This window comes from Anopheles cruzii, chromosome 2, assembly GCF_943734635.1.
Source record: "Anopheles cruzii chromosome 2, idAnoCruzAS_RS32_06, whole genome shotgun sequence".
NCBI lineage: Eukaryota > Metazoa > Arthropoda > Insecta > Diptera > Culicidae > Anopheles > Anopheles cruzii.
The window spans coordinates 22655024-22670710 of record NC_069144.1 but is presented as its reverse complement, the minus strand read 5'-3'; the positions used below and the strand labels follow the sequence as shown (position 1 = coordinate 22670710).

At 48.5% G+C, this 15687-nt stretch overlaps 5 protein-coding genes across 5 annotated transcripts; 1 reads left to right on the top strand and 4 right to left on the bottom strand.

The window, feature by feature from the left end:
- Nucleotides 1-1252: 1252 nt before the first annotated feature.
- Nucleotides 1253-4598, bottom strand: LOC128267705 (spondin-2). The gene is made up of 4 exons (XM_053004595.1): nt 4013-4598; nt 2001-2278; nt 1710-1931; nt 1253-1618 (listed from the first exon to the last, which is right to left on the bottom strand). The coding sequence occupies exons 1-4, from the start codon at nt 4233-4235 to the stop codon at nt 1253-1255; spliced, it is 1089 nt and encodes a 362-aa protein (XP_052860555.1). The 5' UTR covers nt 4236-4598.
- Nucleotides 4599-7512: 2914 nt separating this feature from the next.
- On the bottom strand, nt 7513-12559 carry LOC128277646 (uncharacterized). The gene is made up of 4 exons (XM_053016135.1): nt 12426-12559; nt 11861-12351; nt 7674-8088; nt 7513-7608 (listed from the first exon to the last, which is right to left on the bottom strand). Exons 1-4 carry the CDS (start codon nt 12557-12559, stop codon nt 7584-7586), a joined length of 1065 nt encoding a protein of 354 aa, XP_052872095.1. The 3' UTR covers nt 7513-7583.
- LOC128277647 (ER membrane protein complex subunit 8/9 homolog) lies at nt 8479-9267 on the bottom strand. The gene is made up of 2 exons (XM_053016136.1): nt 9039-9267; nt 8479-8961 (listed from the first exon to the last, which is right to left on the bottom strand). The coding sequence occupies exons 1-2, from the start codon at nt 9225-9227 to the stop codon at nt 8557-8559; spliced, it is 594 nt and encodes a 197-aa protein (XP_052872096.1). The 5' UTR covers nt 9228-9267; the 3' UTR covers nt 8479-8556.
- Nucleotides 12560-12714: 155 nt separating the features above from the next.
- Nucleotides 12715-13738, top strand: LOC128267510 (DNA-directed RNA polymerase II subunit RPB3). The gene is made up of 3 exons (XM_053004360.1): nt 12715-12859; nt 12940-13502; nt 13564-13738. The coding sequence occupies exons 1-3, from the start codon at nt 12774-12776 to the stop codon at nt 13734-13736; spliced, it is 822 nt and encodes a 273-aa protein (XP_052860320.1). The 5' UTR covers nt 12715-12773; the 3' UTR covers nt 13737-13738.
- Nucleotides 13739-13826: 88 nt separating this feature from the next.
- LOC128267914 (protein Dr1) lies at nt 13827-14488 on the bottom strand. The gene is made up of 2 exons (XM_053004868.1): nt 14336-14488; nt 13827-14261 (listed from the first exon to the last, which is right to left on the bottom strand). The coding sequence occupies exons 1-2, from the start codon at nt 14429-14431 to the stop codon at nt 13827-13829; spliced, it is 531 nt and encodes a 176-aa protein (XP_052860828.1). The 5' UTR covers nt 14432-14488.
- Nucleotides 14489-15687: the final 1199 nt, after the last annotated feature.

The window sequence follows — 15687 nt, the reverse complement described above, 5'->3', positions numbered from 1 at the left end:
AATCCTGCCGATCTTATTTGTTAAAAGCTGACGTAATACACATCACACCCTGGCCAGTCGAGGAGTTCGATGTGATGTTACCTTCCGGCACAGCTCGGCTAATGAAATCGATATCTTTCAATCTGTTTTCTTTGATTATCGCTTTTGAAGTTATTTTGGGGTTCCGTCTTTTCGTTGACTTACCAAACCGAAACAGCCGGTGGAGTTGAAAGCATAAAAGAAGCTGAAGGAGGGCTTTTCCTGATGATGGTTTAATTACTTCAGTGAATGGAAAAGTGGGCAAAAAAAATTACAACTCACCAAATTATTTGCAAACAATAGGCCGCAGCGCGCTTACAAAATTAGCAAACTCCAAGGCATTTACTAAGCGGTGCAGAGTTGTAGAAGGATTATGATTTATTTCTTAAGTTATTTGTTTGTTATATGTTGAGTAAAAGTTATTAGTTACAATTAAGTTATTGGTTACAATTCCAAATTTGTTGAGTTGTTTTTGGTTGAATTTTAATCGGTTATTATTTAAATTGGTTAAAGGAAATTAAAACAAAATCAACAAACGAGCCAATTAGTTAATTTTAGAGCAATATCAGAAGACTTGCACTGTCTGACCTAAATTTTTTCTGAGTTTCAGTTCGGCCTTTAAGAAAAAAGAGTTTGTTCGGCAGATACCTTATGATATCATTTCTCCACTAATGCATATTATTGAGCTATTTGCTTATGATTTTTATCACAACAAAGGGCACACAATGTTAACATTTCAATTCCCACCGATAAGCTAATTAAATTATCATATAGTAAGTAACTATTGAAAGTCCATTATTATGTGCAAAGTAACAATCTTCAAAGAAGCATATAGATGTAAAACAGTTCATTTTTTAAATTACAATAAGATGACAATTTAAAAAACAGATACTTGGCAAAATTACTAAACTAATCTCCTATTAAGTTTAATTTAAAATTCATATAAAAAATTTCAGTTTTAAGAAAACCAAATGGATTATACAACATCGACTCTATTTGAATATTGATGACGGGTATTGTTGGGTATTTTCCATCATGAATAAAACTGGAAGAGCCTGATGGTCTTTGTGGATATTAACAAAATTTTAGCAAATATTAAAAAAATAAACAAGAAACGTTGTTCGACGTTAGTACCTTCAAACGTAGTTCTTTCATGGGGTAGCCAAACCAACGAACCAACCTTCCACTCTTCTGCGCCGGCCCGGGCGGACCAGTTTATTGCCGCCAGTAACCTTCACCATCGGAAGTAGCTGTCACTCTCGGTACACTGCCGCGCCGAACCACACCACTGCGTGTCGACCAAAGGCGGGCACTCCAGACCCCCGGGTCGTTGCGTCTGAAGGATGCTGCGGACGCGGTTCCGTTTGCCGAGCCCACACGACGTGCTACAAGGACTCCAGGCCGTCCACGCGCTAACCCTGCAGTCGGCCGCGTTAATTGTCTCGTCCACGACCGCGTTCTCATTGTAGTTCCCAGATACGGGGGCAGCGCCGCGGATCGTCGGCTGCACGGTCAGCTTCTTCAGCAACTTCGAGCGCTGCTTGTGCTTGAGCCGCTTCACCTTCTTGTGCACGTTGTTGTGATTAACGTATTCTTTAATCTGGCGGAGAGAGAGAGAGAGAGAAAGAGGTTCAAGTCACAAGTGTGTCAGAAATCGAAATCACACCGAGAGCGGTTGAACCTTGGCCTACCTTCGTGAACGTGACGTGTGCGATCGCGGGAAGATGCTTGATTTCCGGATAGAAAAAGCTGCTGGCAAAGTGGAGCGGGTAGCGTGCCGTGATCCGTTCGATCACTCCCGGCGGCTTCGTTGGCCACTTGGGCGAGGTGAACGTCAGGCCACTGCTGGTGCCGGCGTCCAGTGGATGAAGCGGAACCGTCGTCCTATCGATCCAGCGTCCCCGGGAGCAGAGCTGTCCGCGAGAAGAGAGAAGCGACTTCTAGAGCTCCCTGACTTGCTCACGCATCATGCATCAGCTTACATTGAAGGAGTCCAAACCGACGAACCAGTCCGGCGACGGGACGATCTTCGCCATGAACGACACACTCGAATGCTGTCCGTCGACGAAGAACGTGGTCTCACTTTCGCCCTTACCCTTACGGATCTTCGGCAGCCGAAACTCATCGAACAGCACGTCCTGCCGCTGGGCTAGGGACTCCTCCAACGGTGCCACTTGACCTGTTTCGGCGAAGGTCGCCACTGGGCCCGACGCCAGCTGCTTCATCTCGAACAGGCGAAAGCTGTCGTTATGCGTTTGGCCTACGCAGCAGCCGGTCCGGCAGATCGCATGTAAAAAGATAAAGTAAGTGGTCAGGATGCGCTCCACAATGGCAGCCGCAGCAGCACGGCGCTCGCTAAACATAGCCCGGCAATCTTATTCTATTAAAAACATCCATAAACTCGCATGATTCATATGCACCTCCTGTGGCTGGGACACCATCACGATCACGATCCTCTCTCATCAGGTCCAAGCACACACACGCACACGCAGCCGACCGTTATGTTGATTTAGGTGCACGCAAAACACGCTTAATCGTGCGGCTAAATGATGGCGTGTGCTCTGCACTGTCGACCACCGCGCCCGAGCATAGCGCCCGCAAATCGTTTGTTATTCCTCGGCCTGGGGGGGCTTGCGCTTTGATCGCCTTTTGAGCTGAATTATGAGCACGGTGGTGCAACCATTACTCAGCCCTAATCCCACCTCTATCAATATCACGGCACGTTGGGTGCAAAGAAAGGAATTCGGGTGACGCGCGGGCACGGGCGATTTGCGATTTATGATCTATTTTTATGTGCTATTTTGGGGGACCCGCGCTATTACGGAATTATGCGCGATATTTCGGCGCGTGCAGTTAAGATGAGATCGGATACGGCATCGTGACACGGAACAATGCCAATAACAATTTGAATTGTTTGTCTGCGTGTCACAATAACGTTGCCTTATTTCAACCACCCTTTTCTATAGGATTGACTGCCGTTCCTGAGCTGAGCTTCATCCACGTGTCATATTTCATATTTCTCTACTGGCACTTTTTCAAAACATCGACTTTGGAAGCGTTTTAAACGCCTCAATAAGAGACGCTAAATGCTTTTAAAAACGTTCAAATATAACGATACGAAAAGGCTTAAATAAATATTAGTTATTAGCTATTTTCTAATTCCAGCGCTCCTTAACATCTTGACCCAACTTGATCATACGCCTTTTTTGCAAAACATTCTCTTTTCGTGATAAACTTTGTACCAGCTCCGAAGGAGCTGTTAAAAAAAATAAGAAGAAATTGTGAAGGCGTTCGACCTCAATAAGCATTTAGATGATGTACAATTTAGTTAAACCTTCAGAAACCACTAACTAATTGAAATGTTCTAAAGCTTTGAAATCAAACTGCAAATCAAATCAACAAATAAACAACAGTTCAAAATTAAAATAAATTTGCATTTGAGGGATATTACTAAATCATAGTATAGGTCATATTAATCGATTGATCGAATAAGAGCTTTTCTGTACGTCACACTGTTCACTAAACGACTAAACACACCATAAAGTAAAGAATTCAATAAAAGTGTGAACAAAATCAACTTACAGCACTACACATTGAACACTTGAAAATAAATTGCAAGGGGAATGAATAAATTGGGCACTTCGGTAACCTTTGAATGAATAAACCCTTTGTGCCAAAGACATCGTACGAGAATTATCTTTTAACTAATCATTTTCACTTTCTCTATTTTTACCGTTGGAAGCCAAAAATTTGAAGACTAAATAGACAACTCCACGAGTGAAGGGCAAAGTGACTAAAGTGTTATTTATTCGCAGACAACAATTGTAACCTAACCGAAATTTAAAACGGAATGGTCCACAGTTCCTATCCCTATGCTGATGTCGCTGCTGCTGCTGCTTAGTCGATATCTGCGACAGTGACCAGACTCTCCAATTAACCTCCTAAGGAAGCCCACAAATAATTGATTGGTTTATACAGAACCTCTGGAACTTACCGAAAGTCATGCTCCAGTGCGGCGGAGGCCGGAATTCCGGGTAGTGCTTGGGGAACAGCTTCTTCGACCAGCTGGTGACCAGCTTGATGCGATAGAAAACGAGCACCCCCGACTGGCGACAGCTTTCACCGGTGAAAACCGTGCCCTCCGAGCTCACCGGGCCGACCAAGGCGATCACCGCCACGACCACAAGTGGTAGGACCAGTTTGTTGTTGGTGCACATCGTGCGCGCGTTATTTGTTTTAGTTCCCCCTTTGCTTGCGGCCGAAAGGGTTCCACGGTCCGGGCCGGCAATCCGCCGTGGTAGGTGTGGCGCGTATGACGAATGGGTCTGGACGGGCAGGTCACGGCTGCACAACGGACCCGTTTTCACCTTTCGCGACCGGTACCGGCGACGATCAACGCTCCGCACTCCGATCAAGCAATCAATCACTTCCACTTGGCACCCTGGCGCCAACGAGCCGCACCACGACAATCAACGGGTCCGCCGCCAAGTTGGCTGGAGCACCAAACTGAGCCGCCCTCACTCGAAGATCGCAGATCACAGATCGCGCAGAATATCGTGCTCGCCTGTGGTGCGCTTCGACAGTCGGTTCACCTAGAGCGGCACCACCGGGTTCTAACCAACGCGGACCAGATCCGCCGACAGACTGATTCATCCAACAACCGGCGGACCACCGGTGGACCGGCCGCATGGTCTCAAAGCGGACGGAAATTTCCGTACGAAATCCTTTCCTTCGCACTGACGCCCCCACTGACATCACGGGCTGAGTCTGAGCTCACGATCTCTAGTATCCCCCTGCTAGACGCCCCGGTAGTGCGATTCGTATTTATAAACCATCTGCACAGACATCTCGGTTGCGCCCTCTCGTCGATCGCGTAGGTCCGTCTCAGTCTCTTACTGACCAACGCAGTTGGCGGCGTGCGATACGCAGGTCTTCGCCTTCCCACTGTGGCACATCCATACAACACATCATCATGGCGCGGCAAAATGTCTGGTCGTTCAAATGGCAAAATGTCTGGCCGGTCGTTCGTTCGGAACGGCTTCAGAACTGTCCGGCGGCCTTCTCGGCCTCGTCGTGGATCTCACCGAGGGGCTGAACCCATAACGGATGATGATCGACGCGCGGTGATAACCTCCTCCAAACCGTGAGCTCGTGAGCAGAAATCGATTAGTGGTGCAATACGTGAGGAGAACTACATTAGAACCACCTTTTAAAATACGTCGCCAAGAGATTCATTTTATTGTTAATTTAATTCGATACCGTCATTATCCGCCCCGTCGATGCCAGTTTGTAATTTTGGAGAAAAACGAGCTTTGCTTCTCGTTATTTATCGTACACTATCGATTTTGATGGTTGTGCTGGTCCATAACTGTCGAAAAACTACACCCCGAACACGCAATCTGGTTCGGCCCATTCACAAACTCCAAGCCCCATCCGCAGACCATCACGGACTTCCTACACCGCCACACGTATCAGGTCCGCTGGGGGGACTACTAATTGCGTCACTTGGCTGGACAACCTCCGGAACAATCGGGCCTCAAGCGGCCCCGTTCACGCTTCGACGCTGCCTCTTAAGCCGGATCCCAAAAGTGAATGCTAATCATCGTGGGCAGCCGCACGTCGTGATGGTGACACCTCTCCAAGAGAGCGGAGGCAACATATCAAACCGCATGACGACCCAATGCTGGCCCCAACGTACATGAAATTTGTTTGTTTTATGTGATGCCTGTCTGACAACTTTATGGGATCGCGCATCTCTTCAACGTTTCGACAGGCTCGTCCGCTCGGCGGATCGCGCTCGCACCACATAAATTGGTCGTGCCGCCCGCATGCCACACCAAGCGCGGTGTTTTATCAATGAATGGCCTACCGATCGATCGGTGGGCGCAATAAATTGATTGAGCCAATAAATAAATCGTTTCGCCGAACCGAAGAAACCGCAAACCACCGTGGAACGCACGCGGGCAGCGGCCGGCGGCGGACTCGTCCATTAGCATTTAAATGGCGTCGTTTACGCTCGGAAGAGGATAGGTCAGCTTACAACAGGCAGGCGTAAACCACCTTCTCCGTGCGAATCATCGAGCAGTTTCAGGTTTCACAGCCATTACACACCACCACCTGGCGGTGGCCGCTTCCTCAGCCTTAGCCATGGAAGATGCGGTGGTCACCCCAAATCATTCATCGCGCTGGCGCGATCGGCGATCTCTCACTCACCAGCAGCTCGCACACATTTGGTGGCGAGAATATGACACCACGTGAAACTATTCCCCGGAATGGTGGTGCGCGACCAAATGAAGACTTCACCGAAAACGATTCGCGGAACAAAGTGTCGATTGCGGGCCGAGGACGAACGAGATCGTACGGAAAACAAAACAGCCAACAACAAAACACACACGATGCCCCGAAAAAGGAGCGGAAGGCATGATCATAAAATTGATTAATCCTTCTTGGTTCGATCGTAAACATGGCTTCCTGGATGGCGTCCGCGTCCCAATCGCTCTAATCCTGTAATACGCGCCTTAGAAGGCGCCAAGCGCAATAAATCCATGCCATCGTTCGGATGGTTCAGATCGTTGGCTTAAAAAAGGCCTATAGGCTACTACAATAACTCATTCGTGGCCACGCTCAACGTGCCCCGCTCGTTAGAGATACACGCGACGCACGCGACACTAATCCTGACGCCCGGTGCCGATCGCCGCAGGTGATGCACGAAAGTCGCCCAGGTGGCCCAGGCCTCGCGTACTCTTCCGGGAGATCCGCACTCCTTTCTCGCTTGCTGATAGCCCTAGCGGAACCCGGGTCAGGGCACATAACTCATTGGGGGCCCTGCTAGCCGGTGATGTGCATGACATCACTTTCGCTCGCCCAACACAAACGCTTGGACGCTGGTAGAGCACGGAACCATTTCTCGAAATGTGCACCAGGTTCGGCGCAATATATTAGAGCTACGCCACGTAGGTGGACATATCCTTCTCACCCGCGGATGCCAGCTACTTTCGAGATCGTGTGTTCGGGTGTGATCGAGTCTGCGTGCACGCCAATCCTTGAACGAAGATTAATAGTACGCAGCTCGGCGATGCAGCGTTAAGGCCATAAACTCCCAACGGGGTGTTAAAGCGTTCGTCACGACCCGGGCTGACGAGTCAATTTGTTGGCACATTGTTCTGCGCGGTGAAACCTTCCCAACGGGCCCAGGAAATTGAGTGCAGAATTTATCGATTAAAACGATCGGCACCGAAGCTGAAAGTAACACGGCCAATCGACTGCCCTCCCAAAATGGACGAAAGAGCACAAGGTAAACACTATAAAATGGGAAGAATACCGACCATTACGGACGCCGATCGGTCGAATACGGCGTGACGAACCATTTATGTTGAGCGGCCCGAGTTGATCTCTAATGACGATTACGGCCTATGATCGGAATCTTACTGAAAATTGCGACTTTATTTTAAGACAACCAATTAACTAAGTTTAGATGAAGCGATAGCTAGTTGAGGATCTTTATTACATAGGTTCGATTTATTCGAGAAACAATTTCACGCCCCATCCGAATGGCAACTTCCGCATCAGATGTCCAGGTTATCATTTTCACTAAAAATAAAAACACAATTTAGGATGCATCCGTACTCGTTGCGGAGAGTCAAGATCTTACTCACCTTAGGGAATGCTTTTCTTTAAAACCGAACCGTGATCGACCACGGTCATTTTTGAAGGTACGATCATGCGATGCGGTCGGAATCGCCTCACCGACGGACGACGCATCCGGCTCCTCCGGATCAGCGTCGTCGGTGGGTTGGCCAGCGATTTGAAATTTCTTCGCCGCAACCGTAGTCTTGTATGCTTTCCTGCGTATATTGTATCGCTTGTCGCCAATCTTACCTTGTCCCAGCGGGTCGCTCTCGAGCGAGACCCCCTCGCTCTGTTCTGACGGGTCGTTCTGTTCCGTCCCAGCGTCTGTGGCGCCGTCCGTCTTGACCACCAGCAAGTCGAAATCGCTGCGTAGGCTTTCCATTAGCGTCGATTGCGGTATTTTGTCACCTGCGATTGCGTCAGATGAAGATGGTTCGCCATCTGATGGTTTCGCGAGAAATATGCAAAATGCAAAGAACGAAAAAAAAGGATGAATTTGAGAAGAACCGTCAGCGGTGCTGCTCCGTGTGCAGTGTGTAGGTTGTAGCGGCGAGTTTCGCCTTCGAATCGGTTTCTTATTCATGGAACAGATTTGTCAACAAGCTGCACCATTAGGAGCGTACATAAACACCTAGTTTTAGAGATTCAAATCCTTTGGTTTATTATTAAATCTCTGCAAATGTTGCCACGCGCGATACACTTTGGCGATACCAGGTGATCGGGTGGGTCATTCGCAGGATCAAACTTCCAAATGTTCAATTAGACATTTTTGTGCATGCATTGTGACATTTGAAATAAATACTCTAACCAGGCACCATTTTACTAGTTCTCTTCAAACTGGATCCGTTTAATATATTTTCCTCGTATTTGGTACGTAAAGTAAAGGTGACAAAAAACCTAGCGCGGCATCTAATACATTGCTAGAATCTGCTTCAAATCGACATTCAAATGCACATTGTCCCAGTCGTTTTGCGTGTTGTCCAGATAGTTGTCAAAGTCGTTCAGCTCCTTGGCCGCGCCACGCTGCAGCAATCGGGAAACGGCATCGAGCGTCACGCGCTCGTTGTCCACCAGACATCTCGCCTTTACCCAACGGTTATCCCGATGTTGCCACATGCGCAACGCCGGGAACTGCATGTTAATCGTAACGGCCGTGTTGTCAATCACGGCCACGCATGCATCGGCACAGTTTTCCGCTATTTTGTCCGCAATCCGGATTCCCGGTGCCCGTTCGAAGCGATTGTCCAGAAAGTTATCGGAACCCACGTAGTAGCCCACAATCTGGCGACCTCTTCTGGCGGCTTTTGCCTCTACCTAAAAATAGAATACCGAAGGAAGGACTGTGTAGCAATAGTATTTTAAAAACACCGAGAAAATGGAGATGGACGTACCTGAACGAGGGCCACTTCGGCCATCGGTGACACGTGAAGGCACTGATGGAACAGGGGCACTGCATCCACTATCGTGCCAGGTTTCCCGGTTTCTGCCACCAACAATCCATTGACGGCCAAATAAGGGTACTTGGCGGCGTGCAGCATTATTTTGCAATACGCACGCGGATCGAACACTATTTCCGACATTGTTAAAACGATCCGTGCGAAAAAAGGCAAACTCCCCTAAATCTGGTGTGATTTGTTTTGATGAGAACTTTAATTGAAATTTGACAGTTGCAGACAGACGGAGTTAACCCTGGATTGACCCGGTGAAAAACATACCATGTATTCAAACAACGCAGACAACGCACATTAAAAAAATCTAAACCACCATCGGTCAAAAATTGGACGAAAACAATATGTATTAATCGAAAATTTGTTAAGAGAATCCAGTAGAAATGCCAAAACTGTTTTTTCTAAAATCAATAACCTTTTTGGACAACTAACATTTTTTAGCGTGATTTTAATTCCTACCAATAAGCACTAGCGGAATAAATGCTATGCTCATGCAACAAAACAACAGTTCTTACAATGCTACCAGACTTGAAAAAATCTTTTAACTTCCCCAAATTCGATAACCTCCACACTAACCTCCACTTAAGACTAACTAAAGCCCATTGATAGATCACAAATGACAAATCATGCAAAAACTAATTGAAATGGTTCGTATCTAACGGTCTAGACTACGCTCAAATTATGCAGAGTGCCCCACCACATTCAAACATCACACCGCTACCATTTGATGATGAATAATTAACTGCGGGAGTTCTAAAACAACAAAAATCCCCCCACGGGAACTTGCCGATTGCACAACGACTAACTCGTGTGTGATGTTCGGGTGAGTAATATAAAAACCGAAAATTGAAGCGACTGAACATTAGTCCATTTCCAGACACGAATGCGAACCGTGGTAGTTTTATAAAATGAAAACGAGTATTTTGGTTATAGTTGCACTAATATTATCGGAAATATCATGCACGCCATCCCCGGTTCCAGCGATCGTTCATACTCATCTCGGAGCAATTGAAGGGTCAGTGCTGGAGTCACGTTTGGGAGCGAGATTTTATGCCTTCCGTGGAATTCCTTACGCCAAACCTCCTACCAAAAAGTTGCGCTTCCAAGCGCCAGTGCCAATAACGGAACCATGGAACGGAACATACGATGCCACGGAAGATGGCACAATGTGTCCGCAGCCGTTCATGAACGAAACGTACAAGGTTTCGGAAGATTGTCTACGCATTAACGTCTACACGCCGACAATTCCCGGGGAGCTGATACGGATCATTCCGCGCGATGTGCTTGTGTATCTGCATCCGGGAGGCTTTTATTCGCTTTCGGGACAATCGAATACCTTCGCTGGACCGCACGCCATTATGGATCATCCGGTCGTGTTCGTCACGATCAACTATCGCCTGGGATCGCTCGGTTTCATGAGTACCGGCACTGCCGAATGTCCTGGCAACATGGGACTTAAAGATCAAGCAACTGCGCTTCGATGGGTACGAGACAATATTGCCAGCTTCGGCGGTCGTCCCGATTCGGTGACGCTTATGGGATACAGTGCCGGTGCAATGAGCACCGGGCTACACCTGATATCACCTATGTCGAAAGGCTTGTTTCATCGGGCGATCATTATGAGCGGTTCGCCGGCGGCTCAGTGGGAGGTACCAAACCATCAACTGGACCTAGCTCAGAAGCAGGCCAATCTACTCGACTGCGACACCCACTCGATACCGGTCATGCTTGAATGCTTGCGACAAAAATCGTCGGAGGATTTCTCCAACACGTTGGAGCAAATGTTTGTCCTGTCCTGGAACCCGGTTCTGCTGTGGAAGCCAATAATTGAGCCAGACTTTGGCCAGGAGCGCTTTCTGGACCGCAATCCAACGGAAGCGTTCCGGAAGGGAGACTTTATGAAGGTACCGCTGATGGCCGGCATTACAAAGGACGAGTTCGCCGGACCGGCTGTGGATTTTCTGCGCAACGAGACATTGCGACAGGAATTGGAGCGGAATTTTGAAACGCTAGCGCCGGTCATGTTTCTCTACGAGCAACACACACCCGAAAGCAGGGTCAAGACACGTCTGTTACGGGAAAAGTTTCTGGGCAAAGAGCCGCTAACCCTGAATAACTCTTTGACGGGATTAAACTATGTAAGTCTTTTGACGAAATTATAAACAAAAGAAAAGATCTCATTTGCCTCCTGAACAGCTCTTCTCTGATGGATTGATTGGATTCGGAATGCATCGCTTGGTTGCCCTCGCCTCGAGACATACGACGGTGTATCAATACAAGTTTACGTACGTTGGGCGGTACAGTCATGTCTACTATCCTGGTACTGAACCGTATGGCGCAGTTCATCATGACGATCTAATTTACCTACTGACCGGCCCTTTCCTTGCTCCAATATTCAACTCTACCGATCCCGAGCATCAAACCGTGGTTCGAATGACCTCCATGTGGGCCAGCTTTGCTATGCATGGGTAAGATATTTTCCAAAATGTGACCAGCTTCGCACTATAGCATCGGTGAGTACTGCTTCTTTTCCAGTGATCCCAACCGAGCCAAGCTGCCACAACTGGACTGGATTCCTGTTTCATCGAGCAGCGATAATTATCTTGAAATCGGTGATGGCTTGAAAAATCAGCAAGGACTGTTCACCGAGAGGTATGCTTTCTGGGAAAAGCAATTTCCACTGGCCCTGTAAATGGGGCCAGTAGCAGGGAAGGGTGTAGAATTTGAAATCCGAATACAATAAACCGAGCGCTGCGGTTACTTACCTTGCAATTTTTCCTTCATCTCGTTATACGCCATTTCCAATATTTCTAAGCCTTTCAACAGTCCATCCGGAGCATGCAATCCGCTGAGCTCCTTCTCCATGCTTGAATTTAATCGGAGCAATAGGCGTTCCTTATCGTCAAACGTGCCGGTCGTGGATCGTTTCGCCATGAACGAATCGAACCCATGCTCGACATCTTCCTGCACGAAGAGGAATGCATCCGATTGGAACAGTTTCCACAGGATGAGCGAAATCTGCGGCAGCGGTTGGTTGTTGAACGGTTTGTCGACAAACTCCCTAAACGCTCGCCACTGCGGCAGCGTGAGGCGTATTTTACAGAACATAAACGACGGTTGTTTAAAGTACAGGGTGTAAAGTGTGAAGAAAGCACCGATCCTTTCCAGCTGGTTTTTCGAACTGAGGAACGCCTGTTTTACGATGTGCAACACCTCGATGGTATATTCCACCAGTTCCACCACCGTGGCGCGGCCGCTGAAAGTATTATTGATAAGCAATCGTTAGTAAAAACACGATGGCCAAAAAGGGGCAACTACCGATGTACCTACTAGAATATGTACTGGAAGTTTTGTTTTCGCCATTCCTGAGAATACGTCTCGAACAACGGAGAACCAATTGCAGCGAAATTGGACAGAAAGCCTAACAAATCTTCACGAAAGCCGCGCGAAACAACGGAAACCATCGCACTAGTCCGTCGTTATCTCACCGGCCTTTACCAAACATAGACACTTCGTCGCCCGGTGAAAAAGGTACCACAATAACAAAACCGTGAAGCCAACCCTTCTCGTATGTCAAAATTTGTTTGCTGTTTTGTGAAGACGCCGCTGCAAACTTTGCCGGACGCAGAATCGCGTAGTTTGAAGGGATTTGTAACTTTTTCTCCAATTTGAAACAAAATGCCGTACGCAAATCAACCGTCGGTCACTATTTCCGAGCTCACGGATGAGAACGTAAAGTTTGTCGTCGAAGATACCGAGCTCAGGTAAGTTTATCTCCTCAAGTGCCCTTGTTCGCACCGATCTGTTGGGTTATGTTGATCGTTCCCTCGTTTTGCTTTTCCAGTGTCGCAAACAGCCTGCGGCGAGTGTTCATCGCGGAAACACCGACTCTTGCAATCGACTGGGTGCAGCTGGAGTCGAACACCACCGTTTTGGCCGACGAATTTCTGGCCCACCGCGTCGGGCTGATCCCACTGATCTCGGACGAGGTGGTCGACCGCATGCAGTACAGCCGTGACTGCCCGTGCTTGGACTTCTGTAACGAATGCAGTGTCGAGTTTACGCTCGACGTGAAGTGTAGCGAGGAACACACACGGCACGTGACGACGGCCGATCTCAAATCTAGTGATCCGCGCGTTCTACCCGTCACCTCCAGGCACCGGGACGACGAAGACAACGAGTATGGGGAAGGGACGGACGAAATCCTGATCATTAAGCTGCGCAAAGGGCAGGAGTTGAAACTGAAGGCGTACGCCAAAAAGGGGTTCGGCAAGGAGCACGCCAAATGGAATCCGACGTGTGGCGTAAGCTTCGAGTACGATCCGGACAATGCGATGCGACACACGCTCTACCCGAAACCCGACGAGTGGCCAAAATCGGAGCACACCGAACTGGATGACGATAAGTGTGAGATTCTCAAGTCCACTTGTGTGCTTTATATTTGCTTAATTGCGCTCTGTCACTTCAGATGAGGCGGACTACAACTGGGAGCTGAAACCGAACAAATTCTTCTTCAACGTCGAATCATCCGGAGCGCTGAAGCCGGAGAACATCGTGCTGATGGGTGTGCAAGTGTTGAAGAACAAACTCTCCAACCTACAAACGCAGCTCAGCCACGAGACTGATGTGTTGGCCATTTAAATCTGGACATAAACACTGCTTCTACACACCCGACCGTTTTTCTTTCCTATACTTCACTCACGTACACCCGAATTCATACAGTTTCCTCGTTTAATATTCGTCACTATCGTCTTCGTCCTGCGACGGTTGCTTCTGAAACAGTTCCGCATTCTGTATTGTCGCTGTTTGCACGGTGTACCATTGCTGCTGGTCTGCGGCTGCCTGTTCTTCCCGCGCACGGGCAAACAGTTCCTGCTGCTGGCGCAACAGCTCTTCTTCGGGGATGCCCAGGTTTTCGAGTCGCGTGCTCTGCCTCCGTCGTTTGGCCGCTACCTGTTTGCAATCGTTAAGCACAGCTTCAGCCTCCTGCTTGTAGTCTTTGAAACCGAGCCGGTCGAGCGCTTCGAGAACGTGTTCTGCGTTGATAGTTTTCTTATTCCGCTGGTTGCACACATCGTTCGCCTCGGAACTGATCAGGTGTATGAACTCGGTGCAGCAATTCAGTATCAGTTCCCTGCTTTCGTTTGCAACCCGTATCGAGGGTACCTACGGCAAGCGAACGATTTAGAGTTTGTGCTGGGCGCCAACGAAAAGGGCAGCCAGTGTGCCGCGTGTCTTACCAGTTCCTTGATGATCTTGTTGATGCTGGCGCGCGGTAACGTAAGCTCATCGTCTTCCGGATTCGGTGGACACAGTTCGTCGTGGGGATCCGACATTGCGCCTCGATTCGTAGCACTTTTGCTTTCCTCACCGCTAGCCGAATTGTTGTTTGGACCGACTTTTACTTTCTCTTCGTCTTTTCCTGAAGGACGCGTGATCGTAAACAAAACCATGTTTAAACGCGCCAATCTTAAGATCCAGTTCGTACCAGACGGTTTCCCGCCCTTAACGCTACGAGCGTTCCGGGGACCTGCTCAATAGCCGTTGTGACGTTTGAAGTTCAACTACGCAACATAAACACAGCCGGAACGAAAGCTCGCTGTCAAAATGGAACAAAGTTTCGTCGATTATCGATGATCGAAGCAATTCAACAGTTTCTTTCCAAATTAATAATCTGCATTCCAAATTAATATTTTTATGACTCGAACATTTTGAGTGGCTTTTTGCAAAACTTTTTACAAACTATTGTGTCATCCTGTCCAACATAATAAAAATATACTTGGAAACAATTACAGTAACTTTGGACCTTTTGGACTTTGTAAAAAACTAAACTCTATCTCAAAGCCAATTTTACGTTCGTTTGCTTGTCAATCGAACCATCGACCGACTTTCGTAACTCGTAATCATGTGAACTTTAGCTGCACATCCGAGTGTGTTAATCCTGGAAACACAAATTGTGTTAACTCTGTTCGCTTTCGTCTGGCCCTACGCCGTGTTCCCTTCGCACACGCCCTTAAGGGCACACTCGTTTACCCACCCACCTGTCGCCGGTCGCGGACACGGGTCAACCCTCCGGGGGCGGCAGCAGTGTAAGCTCTTTCCGATGGCCGATCTCGGCAAAGCCCGTAACAAATGATCACACCGAGCAAGTATCGAACGATGGCCCCCGGGAGATTAAGTAATAACTACACAAATTTATGCCTCCATTCCATTCGCCTTCGCCAACCTGCCTGGGACCGGCGGAGACACAGCGGAGCGCCAACCCCTACAACATGATACCCTCTCAGCCCGGAAGACGATGCGTGGAGCCGGCCCGAGGCCGCCCCGTCGTAAATCGATTCGAATCGGAATGCCGGCGTGGCCGGCGAAGAACGGGAGTGGCAGCGCGAGAACGCGGCGCTAGCGTGCCGAAGGGAAATCTACGAGTAGATTTCGTTTGTTTACGATTCCGGATTAGGAACCTTCTCGACGGGGGAGCAAGAGGCGCGACGCGGCATCTTGAAGGGGACCGTCGGCTCAAGCCTTTCTCAAGGTGTGTTGCTCTTCATGCTATTATCCACTCCATTCCCTGCCACGGTTTCTTCGGGAGCTC

Excerpts from the sequence above, each read along its gene's own strand:
- LOC128267705 (XM_053004595.1), bottom strand. The coding sequence starts at position 4,235 with ATGTGCACCAACAACAAACTGGTCCTACCACTTGTGGTCGTGGCGGTG. Across the intron at positions 2,279-4,012 it reads GCACTGGAGCATGACTTTCG|GCCAAACGCATAACGACAGC; the intron begins GTAAGTTCCAGA and ends GCTGCTGCGTAG. Across the intron at positions 1,932-2,000 it reads TCGGTTTGGACTCCTTCAAT|CTCTGCTCCCGGGGACGCTG; the intron begins GTAAGCTGATGC and ends TCTCGCGGACAG.
- LOC128277647 (XM_053016136.1), bottom strand. The coding sequence starts at position 9,227 with ATGTCGGAAATAGTGTTCGATCCGCGTGCGTATTGCAAAATAATGCTG. Across the intron at positions 8,962-9,038 it reads CCGAAGTGGCCCTCGTTCAG|GTAGAGGCAAAAGCCGCCAG; the intron begins GTACGTCCATCT and ends TTCTATTTTTAG.
- LOC128277646 (XM_053016135.1), bottom strand. The coding sequence starts at position 12,559 with ATGGTTTCCGTTGTTTCGCGCGGCTTTCGTGAAGATTTGTTAGGCTTT. Across the intron at positions 12,352-12,425 it reads AACTTCCAGTACATATTCTA|CGGCCGCGCCACGGTGGTGG; the intron begins GTAGGTACATCG and ends TAATACTTTCAG. Across the intron at positions 8,089-11,860 it reads GATGAAGGAAAAATTGCAAG|ATGGCGAACCATCTTCATCT; the intron begins GTAAGTAACCGC and ends CGAAACCATCAG.
- LOC128267510 (XM_053004360.1), top strand. The coding sequence starts at position 12,774 with ATGCCGTACGCAAATCAACCGTCGGTCACTATTTCCGAGCTCACGGAT. Across the intron at positions 12,860-12,939 it reads GTCGAAGATACCGAGCTCAG|TGTCGCAAACAGCCTGCGGC; the intron begins GTAAGTTTATCT and ends TTGCTTTTCCAG. Across the intron at positions 13,503-13,563 it reads CGAACTGGATGACGATAAGT|ATGAGGCGGACTACAACTGG; the intron begins GTGAGATTCTCA and ends CTGTCACTTCAG.
- LOC128267914 (XM_053004868.1), bottom strand. The coding sequence starts at position 14,431 with ATGTCGGATCCCCACGACGAACTGTGTCCACCGAATCCGGAAGACGAT. Across the intron at positions 14,262-14,335 it reads ACAAGATCATCAAGGAACTG|GTACCCTCGATACGGGTTGC; the intron begins GTAAGACACGCG and ends CGCTTGCCGTAG.